The sequence below is a fragment of the Rhinolophus hipposideros genome (assembly GCF_964194185.1).
Source record: "Rhinolophus hipposideros genome assembly, chromosome: 1".
In the NCBI taxonomy this organism is placed as follows: domain Eukaryota; kingdom Metazoa; phylum Chordata; class Mammalia; order Chiroptera; family Rhinolophidae; genus Rhinolophus; species Rhinolophus hipposideros.
The window spans coordinates 97385478-97406212 of NC_138047.1; the positions used below are offsets into that span (position 1 = coordinate 97385478).

Sequence of the window (20735 nt, forward strand, 5' to 3'; positions counted from 1 at the left end):
CTTTATCCGGCAGCCACTTCTGGGCTCTGCTACAGTAGACAGGATTAATGCATTTTCTCTCTTTCAAGCCCTTTCTCTCAGCCTCTCCATCTCTTCTCTCTCTCTCTCTCTCTCTCTCTCTCTCTCTCTCTCTCTCTCTCTCTCTCTCTCTCTCTCTCTCTCTCTCTCTCTCTCTCTCTCTCTCTCCTCCTCCCCTATTCCTCTGGCAGTAGTCTTCTTAATGTAGTTTAATGGCTTTACAAAGAAAGCCAGGCAGACAAGCACTTCTCACTGGCTGTTATCGGACCATGACCTAGCTGACCATGAACTTGGAAGGGCTTGAAATGATAGCAGTTCTGATCGTCATTGTGCTTTTTGTTAAATTATTGGAACAGTTTGGGCTGATTGAAGCAGGTTTAGAAGGTAAGGGAGTGCTTTTTAGTGACTTCTAAAAATTCTGTTTTGCAATAAATTTTTTTTTAAGAGAATGTAAGAGGCACCTGAAATGAGATCAGAGAAATGCTACTGTGGGGTGGACATGAAGAGAGGCAGGTTTTTCAGGGTGGAAAAGATTAATAAGATAAAGTTTTTGTAAGTTTCAGTCATGTTTTCACAGCAAAAGAACGTTAGAAATATGAGAAACACTTTAAATCAAAATGCTAAAACCAAAACTGAGGAAATGAAAGATTTATAATTGGTATGTCTGCTTATATTGAGAGCATTTGGTCCATATTGATCTGAGATTTTTTAATCTAATTTCCACTTTTCTTGTATCAGCAAATTTTATTTGGATATGTTGTGAGGTCCATTTTTTTGCTACGTGGATGTATTCATCAAATAGAAATGGATATACATTTATTAAAATTTCTTATGGTTTGAGATTGGAGCCTAAGAATGGCAAGCTTTTTATAAGGTCGTCTTGAAAAGTATTTATAATGTTACATCTCAACTGAGAGTTTAAGGGTCAGAATCCCCAACTCATATGACAGACCTTAACATAGATTCCAAATAGCAAATTGTTTTTCAGGTATTACTGTTTCTATTTATCAGAAGCTCATTCTCTTATTTTACTTAACAAGCATCTTTTCCTGTAAACAATAAGATGTGTACTTACCTGTATCTCTTCCTGAATTAAATGCTTCTTTGCGAATCTGAGTAAATTTAGATAATTTTCTCTCTGCTCAAACACATTTGAGAGTATATTTTCATACAGCTAGTTATTGTTTCTCTAAAGTTGTCAGAGCAATTTTTAAACCCACCCCTAGGTGATGTTTGATGTAGTTATGCTTTGATATTCTTCTTGCTTTTAATTTTAAACTTGAGTAAAAATGCAAATATGTTATAAATGTTTTTACATTCAGAACTAATCTAGTCCTCCAGAGAATGGCTGCCACATGTGGCAAAAACAAGATTGCGTTAACAAATAGCAAACATCAAATTGCAGTAAGTGTGTCACTCTGATGTAGGTTATCAGAAACTTACCTACATTTGTAACTCAGTGGGGGAGGAAGGGTGGAAAGCAGGGTTTGTTAAAGTAATTTTAAGTAAGTTGACAGAATGTTTCTTGTAGCCCTCTTTGATGGGAATATTGGTAGTTCTAAAAAGAGAGTAAAATTCTAAATTCTGGCAGTGGTGACTGCTTTTAAAATTGACTTTACCTTGTGCATTGTCATGAAACCTGGAACTTGGCTAGGTGTCTTTGTCTATTCGTGTGTGTTATTTTACTTGGCAAATGTGATTGGGACCTTCCGTTTAATACACAGGTTTTTATTCTTCCTGAGACTGACAGTTACACAGAGTAGTGTCAGTACTCTCAGCTAGGTTGAAAGACGTGTTTTACCTGATTTTATGGATGATGTGGGCTCATTCTTTGTACTCTTTTGTTGAGGGCTTTTATTCTGGGTTTTGTGAGGAAACCTACTCTAGCATTGGTTTTCAGAAGCATGAACGGTTACTCTCACAAATAAAAGAGTGTGTTTCCTTCCTCTCAGGGATGCTAACATTTGTGATTTACCCCCCATTTCCTTGTTACTTACATTCCAGACTATACTGATTTATATGAACAGTTTCTTGTATTTTATATTTTACAATATTAGTGTTTTCTGAGCCACCATGGTATTACTACTACGGAGAGAATAAGAGAGTTGTATCTTATAAGATTCAACATCCATCCATATGTGATTTCCAGTGATTTGAGAAAGTATTTTTTAAATGCTAACATGTTGATAACCACATTAATGAGAAATTGGTTTCAATGTGCAAAAGTTGATAGAAACAGAGAGAAAAAGTGCCTTCGATTTCAAAGTTTCTGTAAAGTTATCTCCAACGTGAATGCTAGAGCCAGGAAACCTTCAAAACAAGATTTAAGTTGGCCGCGTACTTTGCTTACTGGGGAAATCAAACAAAGGAATAGGCTGAATTGTTATATTTCATTGTATATAGTCTGAATCTATAGACGAAAATGTGCACACTGTAACATTGCAGCCTAATTTTGATTAATGAAAGGGATAAATATTTAATAACAAAATAGCATCTTCATAGATTTTCTGAAGCTTTCTTAAAAACATTGATGTTCATTTTATTCAAATTTATTTTCCTATGGGAGTTCCCTTTGCCCTCCACCACACCCATCATTTTACATATCTAAGTTAGGGATAATGATTTCTTTCACCTTTCTTATTTGTCTGCTGAGTGTCCTAGGACTGAAATTTGAGTATTAGGTAGAAAAATTTGGACCTACGGTTAAAGCCCTATGATGACAGCTTTGAGTTTTTCCTAAACAATTAAATATTTCCATCTAAACTTATAATGATTTTACAGTGTTATCATTCCGAATGTAGTTTTTCTTTTTGTATTATTATTTGTGAAATACGGGTTACGTTCTCAAAGGCACATGTAATATTGTGTTTGCATAATGTAGTTATTATCTTGCTTTAAATATGTATAGAATAAATGCACTTCAAAATAAATTAATAACCTTAAAGTCTGAAATTTTTGTATTTACTTATCTTTGAGTGCTTTTAGCTCCCATTCTTTGCTGAAGACTGGGGAGTGTGGGTCCTGGATGTCGTGGGCCCTCTGTTCCAGTCTGTGTCTGATCTGCATAAATACATGATCTTACACATAGATCCATGGAATATATTTATAAATAAAAGCAATTGCAATTAGTGGGGGATATTCTTTAACATGAGAAAATAAAACAATAACAGGAGCACAGATTCTTACCCCTCTTTGCCACTTTTTTGCTTTCTAACCTTGGATAAGCCAGTTTACCTCCTTAGTGGTCTAAAATGAGAAAACTGGACTTGATAATCTCCATGGAACTTTCCATTGAAAAATTCTAAGAGTCAATCAGGCACTGAAAGTTTGAGATTTATATAACACATATCCTTTCTGATGTAATAGGTATCAATGGCCTACTTTGGAATTGATATGCAGTGCAGCTATCGGACTAATCATTTTTACTCAACCATAGTGGGATAATTCATCATACCTCAGGGAGATTTTCATTGTATTTCAAGAGAACAGAGAAATGTCCTTTCCTGAATCTCTAGAATTTGACATTTCGGGCTGCTATTTTAGGCATCCTTTTGATTTATTTTCTCAAAACTTACATGGGGTTCCAATAACAAATAAGCACACCATATTATACTGTATTAACATTTTGAAGTTCAGTCGTTTTTGTTTTTTGGTGGTTTGTTTTATTTTGTTTTTTTTTGTTGTTGTTGTTTTTTGGCTTATCCTCTTCTTTTTGGTAATTTAGTTAAACTTCAATGTGTTTTCTTTTTTAAGAAAAGTAATCTTAACACCAGGTCACTATGCATGCAAGTAATAGTTTCAACTTGAACAAAGTTTTGAGGATGACACACAATGCCAGTGTTTTGAATTTACAGGCTCTCTCTACTTAGTGAGGAGTTTAAGAAGCTCTAGGGTTATGCTGGTTTGGAATACTAAAACCTCACAACAGTCAATTGCCTCTTTTCCAGCTATAAAAATGAAAGTGGTTTTTGGTTAACACATTCCAGTGAAAGATTAAATGAAAATTTTAATGGCAAAGCTATTTCTTTATTTCTGTATGTCACACTTGGCTGTGAAAATATCTGCTGTTCATCCAAATATGTATTAAAACATGCTGAAACAGTTAATGAACTAAAAAAAAAGGAAGCATTCTTCTCCCTACTACCAATCTTAGGAAAAGGCAAAATTTTACAAAACTATAATAACACAACTTGAGAAAAGTCACTTTTATGGGTAACTGTCTTTGATAAAAAGACAAAAAGAAATCAACAAATAATCTAAGTTCTTTATAGAATATGCATTACAATTTTTTGTATTTATTAGCCCACTTATTTAGCAGATATGTGTAATACTATACCATAAGCTTCCTCAAGAGGTCTATAAAAGGTATTATCGGTGCACGTGGAGATAGATTTTTAGAATGCACATTCTTAATTTTCCTGTGCTGTGGACAGCAGTGTGAATTGTTGGGTCTGTCAATAAGTTGGGCCAACTGGAAATACTGAGTGTGTGTCCATTCCATAATGTTTAATGAGAACTAAGGGACGGGAGATGACTGGAAAGGGGCTGTTATTTCTATCTCAAATAGCTTCACTGAAATTTATAGAGCTGACTTTTTAAAAATTCTGCCAGCATTCTCCTTCTCCAAATGCAAGGGGATGCCAAAGGTGATGTGTATTTGGACAATGAGAAAAGTCTTTCTAAACTCTAATGCTTAAGAAATATAAAAATAATTAATGATGATATTAGAACACTTAAGCATATTATCTTTTTACACCATCTGGGAATGGGCTAAAGGGAATATTTATTTACACCATTTGACTTTCTTTAGTTCTTTCTATAGTTAACATTTCTTTTATTTCTAGAACATTCATTAATGCTTAAAAAGGGGCTATTGGAAGAAGAGGATATAGTATGTTCAGAGATTATACTCAGAGAATCCAGAGTTATTTTGCTTAGATTCTAATCATGGTTTTGCCTCTTAATAGACATGTAATTTGGGGCTATTATTTGACCTCTATCATCCTTAATTTTTGAATTAATAAAAGAAAATAATGATAAAGAATATTAATACCTTACCTTATTGAAGATTGCCTATGCATGAGGCACATGTCAAACACAATGTAGTTTTAATTCTGTATTAAAGTGTTAATCATAGAGTATTATTAGTATAGTAGTATCTTATTTAATCTGCACCATGGTCCCCTGAGGTAGGTACTACTGATGTCAGTTTAGAGATAAGAATACTTAGACCTATAAAGCTAAGAAACTTGGCCCAAAGTTACTCAACAAGTAAATCATAAAGCTGGAATTCAAAGTCAGGCCCTCAGGCTCTATATACTGTTTTATAATTTTAATTTCCTAGGTGTTACAACATGATGTTTATGGCAAATGATTTGGTGAAGGGGAGAAAATGTAGGTCAATTATCCACTAACTCTTTCTACATGTATTTCTTAAACACATTCTATATGTGAAACACTCAATTACTGACATTGTTTAACATGCATAAATGTTCATACTGACAGACTGAATATACTGTTCTAAATACAGCAATAAGTATCATAAAGCCTCTTTCTTACAAACTAGACAAATCTTGTAACATAAATGAATCTGCATTATAGTCAACTCAAATCAAGTGTAGTCTTTAGTTGAGCTCTGGGGTGAAAATTGAGAAAGTAGATCGATTTCTACTGAGCCCCATTTCTATCTGGTTTGTTTCTGGACAGCAGGTAGGACACTGGAAACATGGACCAGAGAAGGGCTAGTGATTTTAGAGAAAAGAGAAAATTCTACATAAGATGCTACAATGTAAAGATGAGGCCCTGCATCCAAGAAAGGGGTTATACATGAAAGGGTTTGAGATTTATAAGGAGGATTAATTGGAGTATGGACCAAAAAAAGGTAATATGATGATTTTGGAGTAAGGGTATCCAAAATTTATTTATTTCATAATGTAAAACTCAGTGGGAGTTTAGGCTTCATCAGGATGGTGATCAACACAAAACATATACAGCCTTTTATACAGGTACATACCGCCTTTTCATGCAGGTATAAAACAAGAAGAAACACACATAGTTCTAGTTATAGGGAATAGAGTGCTAGGGAGGGAATGAGCTTACTTTGCTTGACAATCTACTATAGGACAAACAGGGTGAAAGGAGTGTTAGATATGTCCTGCCCTGGAATTATCATAGCAATCATACAAGATGATAGGTGTTAGTCCTTTATATGCACATGGATAAACTGGAGGTTCACAGAGATGAATAACTTGTTCAGGTTCACAAGATAAGTGAAGGAATGTGTATTAGTTCCAATACCTTCAGAATGACACAGATCCAAATGATATTCAGAAGATAAATATTCAAAAATTGGATAAAATATACACAGACAAACAAAAAGCCTTATCTAATATAAACCTTTCCTATAGACGACTCCTATAAAAATAAAAAGTCGTGTTTTTTGTTTTTTTAATTTGACAGATTTTTTTTTCACTTCTAGCTCTATGTGGAAGTATTCTGTGCAGATGTACAAGCATGATAGTAAGCCAAAAAATTAGGAAGAAGAAAAAAAAAGGAAAGAGATGGCTATAATTCACATAATTGAATTTCTGATTTATCAAGTCTTCACAGAATGGAAGATCCTTTAGAAATTGCCAGTTCCCAGTTGACTATTTTATCGATAAATAAACTGAGTCCCAGAGAGATGAAATCATTTATTATATGACTTGTTTCTGACAGAATTCTTCTCTGCAGAGGAAAAAAAAATGTTGAATGGATTATACGCAGGAAATAAACTTCAAACATAGTCTAAATGCCACAAAATATTTATCCAAATTAGAGCTTTCCTAAGTTATTCGGCTAGTGGACCACTAACTCTAAAGTCCAAGAATTTTAAGACTTGGGTGATGGTGAGTTGCTTTCTGGATTAGCTTTATCATTATGGATAGATGCTACTACAAAGAATACTTAGGCTAAGGGACTTGTCCATAAATTGGGGTGTTTTCCACCTCAATGGCTTGTCTGAATAAGTTAGTGATAGAGAGTCATTACTATCTAACAGCCATTCGGTGGCTCAATAGATGAATTTCTAGAAGACCCAGGTTCAATACCCAATAGATATACTGGGGATTCCAAATACATACATATATACAAGTGGACATTGGTCAACATTGTCCAAGCAGTAGTTTGCTGTAATCAGAAGTGTCTGGACGCTGATGGGAACCACTTTGAGCGCCTCTTGTAATTGCAGACGTCAAATGTGACTTCTATTCATCTTTTGTTATCATTATAGATTGAGTATTAACATTTTAATACAGTTTTATTTTCTTAAAATGTATATACGTGTTTTTTTGGCACCCTCTGTATGTATACAAATCACAAGGGCAGTTATCCTAATTGTTCATCACTCTGATTATTAATAGCAGAAAGCTAAGTTACTCACGAGCCTCAGTGCTTCCACCATCTCACAGAGGCCTACCCTAACCTCTCTGCTTGAAATTCACGCCAAGGCTGTTGGAAGCAGTTCTTTAAAAAACATTTGCACGGGTCAGAAGGCTCATCATTAACACGAACCTTACTGCTGAAAAAATGCCCATTTTGTGGTTTGCTTTTCTGACAGAGAGACCATAGAGTATAGATGTTAAGAGCACATACTCTGAAACCAAAATAATTGCATTTAATAATAATTAAATACCAGTTCTAGTATATATTAATTGCATGACCTTGGGTAAGCACCCCATCTCCTGTACTCAGTTTATTTATATCTTAAATGAAAATAATCATAGGTCCCTTCTCCCCCACCATCCTGTTTGTTGTGTGGATTGACATGAGTTAATATTTGTTTGTGCTTACAACTCTGTTTAGGACATAACAAACGACTTGTGTGTTTTGCCATTATGGCCAGGCAGTATCATCTTTCTTTGCAAAGAAAGGAGGCCACCACTCAATCTGAAACCCAAAGCTGAATTCATTGCTTGCTAATAAGCAAGTAAGAGCTGTACTTACAGAATACAGTCACTCAGAGCAAACCACTGCTGGTGTGTATAAGGTTTGGGACTTCATAAAACGTGGTGATTACTAATGGAAAGTTGTCATTAATTGATTTGGTTGGGTTTAAAGTTGGTTTTGGTGTTACTTGTTGCTATAATCAAAGGACAATCATTCACTTCATTTCTTGAAACTATATTGCAGAAACATATGTTTGTGTGTTTTTTTTCATGGTAAACAACATTTAAGATTAGTTATTGAGCTGCTCCCATGTTCCAGCCACTGTTTCAGACACTAGTGATGTCGCTATGAGCACAGACAAAACTTCTGTCCTTGCAAGATGACCTGCTAAATTTTGAGATACAAACTATAAATGCAACAAAAATGTACAGGACACAGAATCGTTATGGTAGACTTCATTCATTCATTAATTCATTCATTCACTAAATATGTGTTCATCTACTATGCTGCACATGTGGTTCCAGGCACAAAGATGATCATAGAGATGAACAAGCCCTTGTAGAATGTCATGTTCTATTAGGAAAAGCTTACAGAATTGATAAATCAAAGGATGGACTGCCTTCAGACATGGCTGGATCTAGGGATTCAAATGATGATGTCTCCCAAAAAAAGAAAAAAAAAAGGGGGCTATGTAATCTGATGTTTAATACAGACAGGCATGAATTATAGTGAGGAGACAAAAACTGGGGTGTTATTTATGATAAAGTGATGATAAAAGTCCTTTCTGAAGAACTGACTTTTCTGCCAGTACATGAAAGAAAAATGAGTGTAGAAGACTCAGGAGAATCAGGGACAAGAGTGTAGAAGACTCAGGAGAATCTGGGACAAGAGGATTCCAGGCAAAGAGACAACCAAGTACGAGAGCCTTTGGCTAGAAGTGTGTTTCTTGCATCTGGGGAGCACAACAAGTCTGGTGGAACTGGAACAAAGTGAGCGAGTGGGAGGGGCAGTGGTGGGAGGGGCAGTGGTGGGATTGCCAAGGTCACATCAGGCAGGGCCACTGCAAGGACGTTGGGTTTTATTCTTTGCTTACTCTGAAGCCACTGAAGGATTAGGATCGGAAGTCTCTACAAGTCCCCGATTCCGATTCCAGCAGTTTTTATAGGTCATCATGTCTGCCACCCTGTATCTACCTACCCCAGTCTGGGTGTGGGGTCCACACCCAGACAGTACTTTCCGCTCCCCCAGACATCTGCCAGGACATTCATTTCTTATCTTTTGTCAGACCTCCCTTATCTGGAAAAACTGCCTGCACTTCCCCATGACCAATCTTTAGCATATGTTCAGGCTAAAATATTCATTCCTCTTTGTTGAGCTGGATCTGACCTTTCACCTGCCCTGTGGGGTGAGCAGGCATAGACCTCATCTCCTCAAGGTCCTGGGTTAGGAACCCCACTCTTAATTGCATCTGTAGGACCAATGTACCGTGTTTCCCCGAAAATAAGACCTAACCGGAAAATAAGCCCTAGCATGATTTTTCAGGATGGCATCCCCTGAACATAAACCCTAATGTGTTTCTTGGAACAAAAATCAATGTAAGACCCGGTCTTATTTTCAGGGAAACATGGCAAATTGTCTTAATAAGACTTTACTGGAGAAGGTATTTAAAAAAATAAAATAATATTCCTTGAGCACCTGTTATAGTGAGAGATTAAGACAGTGGAGGTGAAAAGGTAAATCTGACAGAAAAGGAAAGCCCTGTTGTTTTTCTTTGAGTCACTCCTCCTCCCCCACGTAGTAGCGCCAAAGAAAAATATTCAAATCGGGCATATTCCAAATTGAGAAGAGAATAATGCATTTATATTCCAGATACTTATACATGTTTTGAATGAGCAAGAATCATAGAGACTGTAGTCCAATTCCTTCATTTTATGAGTAAATTGAGTCCCAGAAAGGTTAATTGACATTATAAATGACAAAACTAATTGGTACCATGAGATACCATAGTAATTGGTACATCATCTGTGATAGAGTGCTAACTTCTAGGTAAGGCGCTAATAATTTAACGCATTCATAGTACCCAATTGTTGTACAACCCTGTCAGAATAATCTTATTTACCATAATTACAGAGATTCCAGCCCCTTACTTAAGAATATATTATGAACCTTTTTTCCTCATATTGTTATTTTCTAGTTTTACTGGCTTATGCCCAGGACAATGGAAGAGGGTTTTTTTCTGATGTGCAGGCAGAAACAAAGCTCCTGAAGAAATTGGTGAGGAATGCCAAAATGGGACCCACAGTGGTCAAGACACAGGGCCACATCCCAAAGCCCGGTGCTCAGGCGTTCAGGCATCAGAGGAATATTGGAGTGGGGCCACACAGAGGGAGACCCAGAGCAGGTGGGCGAGACAATGGCAGCGATGCCAATCATACCAGTCATTGGTGAATGGGTACTTTGCTGAGCACAGGCCAGGCACCGAGCCCAGTATTTTTATGCATTATTCATGTGGATAGCCATTTTTATGAACCAGTTATATAATTGAAGATTTAACAAATGAGCAAGCTTTTGTTCTGGAAGTTTGGATCACCTGCCTAAAGTCACATACCTAGGAATGGTCTTGCTGAGATTCAGATCCATCCTGTCCTCTTGGAGAGTACGACTTCTCAGCCATCATGCATCTGCCTCTTGGGTCGGGCGAGGTCATTGTCAGAGAGCAGAGAGACAGAATTACATTGAAATAAATTAAGCTGAGGCGACAGAGTTCCTCAAGAGTGTGGGCCCCTTCCTATCCCCATTCTAAGTAAATATTAACTTCCATACCAAATTTTGTATATGTGATTTTTTTTTTTTAACTCTCTCCCTAGAGACTCTACTCTTCCAAATTATATAAGATTCAGGCTACACAAAACCAAGATTTGCCCCTATTGTGAGCTTAGCACATCTTAACTTTTTCTGACATAATTGAAGTTCATGGCTAGGGATACAGAAAACAAGGTCCATTCGCCAAGACAGAAAGCTGGATATGAAGTTCCCTTAGGGATGCCTGTTGTCTCTCTGCCTGGCTCCATGACTACCCAGACTTAATGACTGACACCGTGGGAATGAGATGATCGGGCAGCGTGACACTTCCAGGCCTTGCTCACTGGAGGGGAATGTAGTCCTGTCCCGGACAGAAGTGACTCAAAAACTCGTTGAGCTTGGACCTGCAGGAAGGTCTCCTGGCAGCATGGCTGAGTGGAGAGAGCGTGGACTCTCACATCACATAGATGTGGATTGGAATCCTATCTCCTTCACCTGTCTCTTGACCTGGGGCAACTAACTTGAGCTCTTTGAGCCTCATTTCCATCATTTGTAAATTGGTCCTTGTTGTGAAGACTAGAGATGAATGGACGATGCCTGGCTCTGTTAATGTGCTCTATAAATGTGAACATCAACTGTTAGATACAGTGTAAAAGCCAGGTAGGACAAAGACTGAGGAAATGAGGCAAGGTAAACATCTTCTATGATTTATTTATTGGCTGTTTCACATATGATTAGCTATACTACAGATTTGGAGTACTGCCCTACATATCTTCATGTTTGCATTTGTTCTCCTCTTCATTTAGGACAGATAGAAACTTGCCTATTCACAGGTATTCTTTCCTTTGTTCATTCATGTAACCTATATTTAGCAAGCATCTACTGGCTGGTGTTCTAGGGGGTGGGGATATGACAGGGACAAAAACGCTGACAATCCCTGCTGTTGTACAGGAGTTGGCCTTCGTTGTAGCAGAGACTCTCCTTCCCTGGATTATATGCTAGGGAAGGCAGAGAACATGGGCGTAGATCTTGGTACATCCATAACGGGAAGCTGAGAGACGTTGTGTCTGATTGCTTTCTTCTGTTAATGGGAAGGGGGGTGAGGTGAAAAGCATTTGTGAGGTGGGGAGTAATGGATGTTTTAAGGAGAAAGAAAGTACAGTGTGGTCTTTTCAGAATCTGGGAAAGTGAATTTACAGAGAAAATGTGAGAAGATTGCCGGGCAGTGCTTAGTTCCCTTTTGAGATCTGTGGTCATAATTTTAAAAGAGGTCTGCCTCTGACTCAGATAAAGTGACAACTTTCTTGACTACATTACTGCCAGATAATTTTTTGGCAGACACGTTCAAAGAGAAGGACAGAATTTCATAGCAAATAGGAGAATTGGAAAAAGTAGCCTGGCAATTAGAGGGAATTTTCTTAATACAGCCTCCAAAAATGCAAAAACAGATATAGTGTCTCAGACTATGGAGATACAACTATGGAAGACTTGAAATTGAAGCAGCTAGGAATTGTGTCCTCCAACTGTGTGATGAGGCAGAGGCCATTGATTGAAGCTTTCACTTCTCAATTTTGCAGCCATAGTGGTGTACTAGAAATCAAAATAACCAGTACAATGGCTCAGAGTGGGGATCCAACAAAGTGTTTACAGACACTAGTCTATACCCTATGGTGAAAGTACTTGAGAAAATACTTTCAGACCACTCTATCAAACAACAGATAAAATCCTTAAAGTGGTGTATGCACTGTGCCTTCATAAATGGAGTAAAATTCAAATACACCGAAAGGAATTTTCTGCTTAGATTCTGAATTTCAAAGAAAGAGCTTTATTCATCATATATTTTTAATGATAATGCATTTGTACTTTTCTTGTTTCATCAAATTTTAGCCACTAGTCTCTTATTAGTTTTGGAAAGTTTGACAGTATCTGGTAGTCAGAGATCTGATGTCCTACCTTCAAAAATGTGTGTCCTGTGGCTGTCCAAATCAGGGAGGTGTGCCATTTTGAATGTTCATGTACACATGTACACTTGTGCACAAATATGTGTTTTTATAAACGTATGCTAGACTCATGGATACACACTTCACACACACACACACACACACACACACACACACACACACACACTTACACTCCAAGAACATGAGCCAGAAAGTTTATCAATTAATATGATATAAACCATTGAGCTCATTGAAGAACTAAATTATTGATTCTTTTGTATCATGACATGTGAAGCTTCAAGGGGAGATGGGTTTATATTTAACCATATGTACAAGTACAAAAAGAGAAGAGGGACGTAGCAAAAAAGAACACTGGTGAGAGAATGAAGCTTGACTATGGGATGAAGTGGAACATTCTATGCCTTCAGAATAAAAAAGCCCTGACTGCAATCTGTATGCTAACTAGCTGTGTGATCGCAGGCAAGTTATTTAACTTTCCTGGTCCTCTATTTTGTCTATAAAATCCTCCACTGGATCTAGTTCACAGACTAATGCCTGAAAACAATCATAGTTAATAGACATACAGTGTTTAGGAGGACAATTGCTGGTCCCCAGTAAGTGTCCAAGTGAGTGTTCCTATCTCTGCCTGGTTCTTGCTCACCAGGTCCTGTGCCTCCTTCCTTGATTTTGGAAAGACCCTGTCATGTGTTTTCCTGGCTGCCTCTTCTGGGTCCCAACCTGATGTATTTCCTAAGCGTGGGTTTCTCCTTCACCTGCTTAGTGTCATCTCCCTTGGCCATGCTTCAATTCTGAATTCATTCAGTTTGCACAAGAGCCTTATTTCCTCCACATGTTGCTAAATTGCCCATTCTCGTGTCATATGTCCCATGAAACTGGCAAATGCCACTGTCTGGAAAAGATGTTCATAATCTATTTCTTACATTAAAAGAACAAGTTTTAAAACAGTATGAAAATAATGATCCCATTTGAAAAATACACACAAGGTGGGGGTAGAATGAGCACTGGCATTTTTTATTTCTTCTTTGAACTTGTCCATTTGGTGCATGTGTTTATATAACTTTTTAAAGGTTACTTTTAAAAAGAAAAGAGTATCACTATGACACTCACATGATTTTTTCCGGTAGAAGAAATTCAGTGCCCATCAGAACATAGTCATGTATCAATTTAAAATGAAACACTTTTTTTTAATTTACAAAGTATTTAAAATTGAGGACTTCTGTGTTTGTTTTTAATCTTTAAAAATAAGATAATTCAGAAGAAACATCTTGGAAATAAGGATGGATTGTTATACTTTGAAGTCATATTTTAACCTCAAGTCAGTTTCTGAAATAGTTGATAAAAGAGTCTTCTCCATAAATATTCTTATGTCAAGGAAGTTATTAAGGGCCCGGGCTGTTGATGTTATGCCTACGAGCCTCACTTACCTAAAAAGGGAGCTCATTTTCTGCACTTTTTAAGAGAAACTGTAGTTTTAGGATTCTTAGGCTTACGAGAGCCATTTCACTCTAGTGATGCATTTTGCTTCATTTCCTGTGAAAGGGAAATTGAGCTGCGTGTGCTATGTGAGTAAGACCAGGAAGGGAAGGAGTTGGTTGTTTCAAAGCAATTCTCAGCTTCCCTCACTTCTGAGCTTCAGTAATCTTCCGTCTTGAACAGCAGCTTGCTTGTGTCTGAGTGGGCACCATTCATGCGAAAACCTAGGTAAGAATTATTTAATACGGGGAAGAGATTAAAAGGAAAGGAGTGATAAAAAGAAGCTTCTGGAAGCATGGAGGAGTTTAAGTTCAGGGCAAAGATTCTATTAACTGGCTTTCTAGCAAGGAATTCTAAGTACCTCTCATATATATATATATATATATATATATATATATATATATTTTTTTTTTTCTTTCAAACGTACTTTATAACATGACTATAGGGATGATCCACATAATTTTCCTTTTTCATGAATAATAAATATGAAAAAAGACTAGATGGACTTTGATTCAAATTAATGCAATTTGGGGTAGGGAAAAAAATCCTACTTTGAAGCTCTAGGCTATGATCTGGGAATTCAAGTAAGATATCACCTGCACTTTGACAGAGCGTAAGTCCAAAGGGAACTCCCCCAAAATGTTCTCATCATGGAAAGAACACACCATTGGTTTCAAGTAGTCTCTTGTATTTTCATCCAAACTCAGTCACTAGCTAGTCATCTAATCTTAGTTTTCCTTCTCCAACTAAGGGGATATGACCACCTCACAGCATTCTTGTGGAGAATAATGAGCTAACATACAAGGTCTGACAGTTAAGTTCATGAACTCATCCTAGAAAAAGTGCTACATACCTCACTGCTGAATATCACTATGGTCACCTTCGAAGTACTCCTTTTGGGAAACTATGCACTGATACCATCATCTAGTCCACCCTTCAAAGCAATTTTGGAACTCTTTTTCTGGAATGGCCATAGGAGCTGTTATCATATTACCCTTGATGTCATGAATGTCATCAAAATGTCTTCCTTTCAATATCTCCTTTATCTTCAGGTAAAGAAAGAAGTCACTGGGGGCCAGAACAGGTGAGTAGGGAGGGTGTTCCAGTACAGTTATTTGTTTCCTGGCTGAAAACTCCCTCGCAGACAGTGCTGTGCGAGCTGGTAAATTGTCGCGATGCAAGAGCCATGAATTGTAGGCAAAAAGTTAAGGTGGTCTAACTTTTTCACACAGCCTTTTCAGCACTTCCAAATAGTAAACTTGGTTATCTGTTTGTCCAGTTGGTACAAATTCATCATGAATAACCTCCCTGATATCAAAAAAGGTTAGCAATATTGTTGCAACAAGTTCACAAACTTAATTGTCAGACCTCCTAGGTACAACGCTGAGTGCAGTAGCCAGCTGAGAGGGGTCACTCCACCAATACTTGTTACACATTGTATGACAGGGGGCGTGACATGGCAACAGCATGTGCTCTGGAGTCTGATGGCCTAACTGTGAACCCTAGCCTGGGCAATTCCCTGCTTTGTTTTAGACAAACTGCTTATCCATTTTGTGCCTCAGTTTCCTCGTCAGTAAAAAGGGTATACAAATAGCGTTGGTATCACAAGGTTTTGAGGATGAGTTAAAATATCTAAAGCATCTGCAGTGTCTGGCCCAAGATAAGGCCTACATATAATCATTTGCTCTTAGTATTTTTAATAATTGTCCGTTTTTTTTCAAAATCTAGCCTAAGTGGTTAGTCTATTTCTTAAAATGGTTTTGTAATAGTGACAGTAGCTTCCATTTTAGCTTGTTTCTTTTGCCTGACGTTGTTTTGCATATGCTGTGCCTGTAGCCCAAGCACACTCCTGTGTGTGGTTAAATCTTTGCAGAAAGACGGGCAAATTCCAGGTACATTTAGCACCTAGGGGAAGAGCTGTGCTGGGACCCAGGGCTGAGTTCGCAGCCCCACCTGGGCTCGTCATCATAGATGCAGATGTGTTTCTGTGACTAGGAAAACCTCATGAGAAGCTGTGTGTGAATCAACATACATCCTGCCACTGACAGACCCAACCCAACCAACCCTTCTGGTAACCAAACGTCTTCCCTCCCCAGGAAACCCAAGTTTCTATTTCAGGCAGGACTTGTTTCTAACTCATGCTTATACCCCCTGTGGTATCACTTAGTAGATACTCAAATGCATATGAGTAAGGAAGTCAGGCAAATGATGATAAAATATTACTTTCATAAGCGAAATCAAATTGTATAGGTTTCTAAATTCTAAAATTTTCTTTTCATAGTAGCTATATATATTAGATTTCCCAATAACCGAACACAAAAGGAAGAGAAGATGGTGGTGGGAAGTGAAAGAAAGGAAGTGTCTTAGTAGGACCTTGTTAGTCTTTATACAGGCTACGGCAACTCGCCAAATGCATCTGGATTCCTGTGCAAAACAGGTTTAGGTGAGGGTCATAAGCAGTGAATTAGCAGGAAACATTCGGTACCAAGCTATGCCACATACTCGCTGGGCCAAGTTACTAGTAGGATTTGGGGAAGTAAATTAACTTACCTGTCTGTGCCCCAGGTTCCTCACCGGTCACCTGGAGACTGTAATATCTGTCTCAGGGGTTGTTAAGATGAATCCATATAGACTAGGCACTTAGAAGAATGCCTGGTCTTAAACAACTCTTTATCACTTTATTGTTATAGTACTCATCAGACATTACGTGAATATATTCTTGGTTTTGCCTTTACATAGTGAGTATAAGAGATATGGAACGTTGTTTAGTACACATTTATTTTCATGTATTTATGAACACATTCTAAAGGGACTATACATAGTATTATCTTGATTCATAGAAATGACACTTTGTCTTTTCTTTCCCAAATTAATGCAAGCTCATGAAATTTCAGGCAATGAAACAAACTGGCTGGCTTTGGCTGAACCCTGAACAGTGCTTACCTCCTATTAATATCCAACAGAACACATTTGGGAAATGTATTGTAAGCAGCATGAAAGTGTGAAAAGAGCATGTGCGTCTGGGTCAAAAAGGTCTGGATTTGAATCCAAGCTCTGTCCGTTCATGAATCTGTGTTATGCTTTTTCTTTTCTTTTTGTTTTATTTTTAATTTCCTGAAGTCTCAGTTTTCTTGTCAACAACATAAGGATCACATTTTATTCTCAAAGATTCATTGGAAAAAAATCAAATAACAGATGAAAAGCATAAGCATAAGTTAGAAACCTATCTCTCCCATCCCTTTTCTCCATCGAATGGAAGGACATTTACAGACAGGATTCTGACAGGTATCAGGAGTCCTTAGGGAGGTATCTTACAAATAGCTCATTGAGGAAAAATGTTTCTGGCTATGGTTTAAAATAGGATGTAAAAGGCTTTGCTCTATGAATTTCCCTTTTTGGAGAAAATACATGCAGAAAAGTCATCTCTGCCTCACACTCCCTTTACCCTAAAACAATAAACCTTATCTCCCTATTTTCTCACTTCCAGGGCTTAAACTGTAGCCAATTTGCAGTGCCATTTATAACATAGTATGCTCAAGTCGTGTTAATTTTCACCTGCTCAACCAATTATTGTGTCACTGTAACAGAGCATGGTGGCCTTATCACAGGCAGGCATCCAGAGTAGCATTTTATTTTCTACGTGAAATGCACACGCAATGTCATCCAATCAAAACATTCTGCTTACTCCAGGTATTCTGACCTCTTGGCTACTTATTCTAAAGTTGAGAGCTCTGAGGCTGGTTTTCAACGTAGGCAAAATCAGAGAGATACGGGGGAAAGAGAGGTGTGCAAGATAAGTGGAGGACATACAAATACACTGGTATATCTACATTTAAATAGAAAAGATACTGAATTGGGGGAAGGACAGAAATGGATGAACACGGGCTCCAGAGGCCCCGGTAAACAATTTTCATTTAGCATTCGTCATTCCTTATAAACGGTGCTTTGTCGTTATTGCAATAAGTCATGTCATTGTTGGAATGAAGCCAGCTTTTTGTGCAGTGCTGGAAGGCAGGCATCATGCCATGTTCTGTTTTTGTTTGCTTTTCTTTTTCATTGTAGTTTCTAACATTAAATTCCAATTGGCTTTATGAATTTCTCTCTGATAAAAAGAAGGTTAAAGGTACATAATAATTTCTCTACAATTCAGACTGACTCATTTGGCATGTGGAGTGATTGGGGCACTGTCTGAACTGAGGTTCTGAGCAAATCTTTATTCATAGATAATGTAAATGTGTTAGTCTGAAGAAGATTTGGAGTGGGGAATATTTTAAATATGTCAACTGTTTTCAAGCAACCTCCAAATTCCTCAGACGCTGTTTAAATAATGCATGTAATTAAAAATTATTTTTATCTATTCATTAAAAGTAAGATTAAAGAAGGGTGTCAAATAGGCTTGATTTTGTTATCCTAGTTTGAATTAATATTTAGTTTAAAAATAGATGCTAATGGATCGACCTGGGCCATAAAATGGGGGTTTTGCATTTTGTGTGTGTGTGTGTGTGTGTGTGTGTCTGTGTGTGTCTGTGTGTGTTTTAAGGGCAAAACATAACAAAATGTGATACTTAAGAAAAAAAGTAGGGAGTTAACAGCACTGATGCAGAGATGAGATTCATAGGCTTTGAATTTGAGGTGTTCTCCTTACTTAGGTTGTGGTTTGGGTCAAGAGCTACAGAAGATGCCATTGTTGCCTGCCCAGGTCTCTTGGAACCCTTTTCCTGGTGGGTCTGTCCATCCCCTCATACCAGCGACCTTCTTGGAAGAAGATTGCAACCAAGGTGCCTGGTAATCTCACACACACACACACACACACACACACACACACACACACACACACACTGGCTAGGACAGTATATATATTTTAGCCTCACTCACTTACCTCAAGACTAGACAGACTCTGCTCTGCTGTTTTCCTCCAGTGCTCCCCCTGCATGAGACCACAGCTACACTTCCCTAGAAACGTCCTAACTTTTTTCTCTCTTCCTTTGTTGCTTCCTATATCTCATTTCTAATTTCTCTTGAAAGTGCTCCCTTCCAGAAGTCATGTGCACAAGTATAGACGTCTGCCTAAGGCTCTGCCTCCAGGGCACCCAGCCTAAAACGTGTGGCTTAATTTCACTGGGTCAAGTTTCTTTTTCTGGAATAATATGTACAGAAAGAGAAAGACATACCCAGCCCCCTCAGCAGCCCAACGTGAACATTCAGTAAGAGTTAATGTCCTAATGTAGCTGCCCTGTCTGTTCCTACTATTATTATTCCTTAAATTCGTAGCTACTGTCTTGAGCTATTAAACTGCTTTCTGAAGTTAAATAACAAAGGGTAAATGTCAGATTTCAGAGCAAGCAATTGAAGAATGCCCACTAGTGGGTATTTTCACAAGTATTGTTATTACTGTTAACCTTTGTGAGATAGAATTTTTTTCCTGCACTTACATTTGTACATGGACTAGTGCAGAGTAGTTTGTGTCTGAAAAAAACAACGATAGTTTAATAAGGATATTAGACAAATACTCAAGTGAATTCAATACAAGGAAGGGTTGGAAGGCAAATGACAAGTGTCCAAGATATAGGAAGCAAAATGGTGTGTTATTTCAAGACAAGTAAAGAACACCTTTAGATTGAGGCATGAGAGAAAGAATCTTGAAGGAAGAATGGGTGAATAGACGTATGGCTGAAATTTTTAACTTCATTGAGGAATAATTTATATTCCCATAACTTACCCACTTTAATTATACAATTCAGTGACTTTTAGTAAATGCGCTATCTTGTGCAACTATCATACCCATCTAGTTTTAGGACATTTCCATTATTCCATTAGGATTCCTTCTGCCCATTTTCAGTTACTCTCTACTCCAACTCTGATATACCTTCTGTCTGTATAACTTTTCTTTTTTTCTGGATATTTTATACAAATGTGTTCATATAATACGTAGCCTTTTTGTCTGGCTGTTTTATTTAATATTTGAGATCCCTCGATATAACACGTATCAATAATTTGTTCTTTTTTGTTGCTAGATAGTAGGCCATTGTATGGATGTACTGCATTTTCTTTAAGCATTTGTTAATGAACTTTTGGACTGTTTCTACTTTGTGGCTGTTTTGTGTGCAAGTTTTCATGTGGAGGAAAGATATATTTTAAGAGTCGGATATGAGCGAGCAGTGAAGAAAATGCTATGAGTAAGGAATAAAAATGAAAAGTTTGTGTTGTGGTCAAGAAATGACTACTCATTTAGCAGAAGCAAAAAGCATCAGAGAGGCATGGAGAAATAGGGAAAACAATGAAAGCAAAAACACAGTTTGTCAATATACATCAAGAAAAATATACATCTTCCAGAACATTCTACTTAGAAAATACTTCACATGCAGACCATTTTGTAAAACATTAGATAACATATGCCCCTCTGGAAAAATAATGCTCATTATTAATATTTTAAAGGTTCTGGGAACTCCTATAGTAAAGATATTATTTTTTAAAATATATATATTTAAAAAGTTATGTAAATTTTGCTTAACCTGGCATTTCACATAGACAAAAATTATCCATGGAATCTGTTTT

General features: G+C 37.4%; 1 protein-coding gene across 6 annotated transcripts in view; it reads left to right on the plus strand.

The window, feature by feature from the left end:
• KCNIP4 (potassium voltage-gated channel interacting protein 4) overlaps positions 1-20735 on the plus strand; it is a 1007764-nt gene that overhangs the window by 548095 nt on the left and 438934 nt on the right. The window contains exon 1 of one of the 6 annotated variants that reach the window (XM_081048281.1): positions 223-402. The exons of the other annotated variants lie outside the window; for them this stretch is intronic. Within the exon in view, the coding sequence (XP_080904407.1) occupies positions 303-402 (100 nt within the window). The 5' untranslated portion in view covers positions 223-302. Of the gene's footprint in view, positions 1-222; positions 403-20735 lie in introns of those variants that run through there. 6 annotated transcript variants of the gene reach the window in all.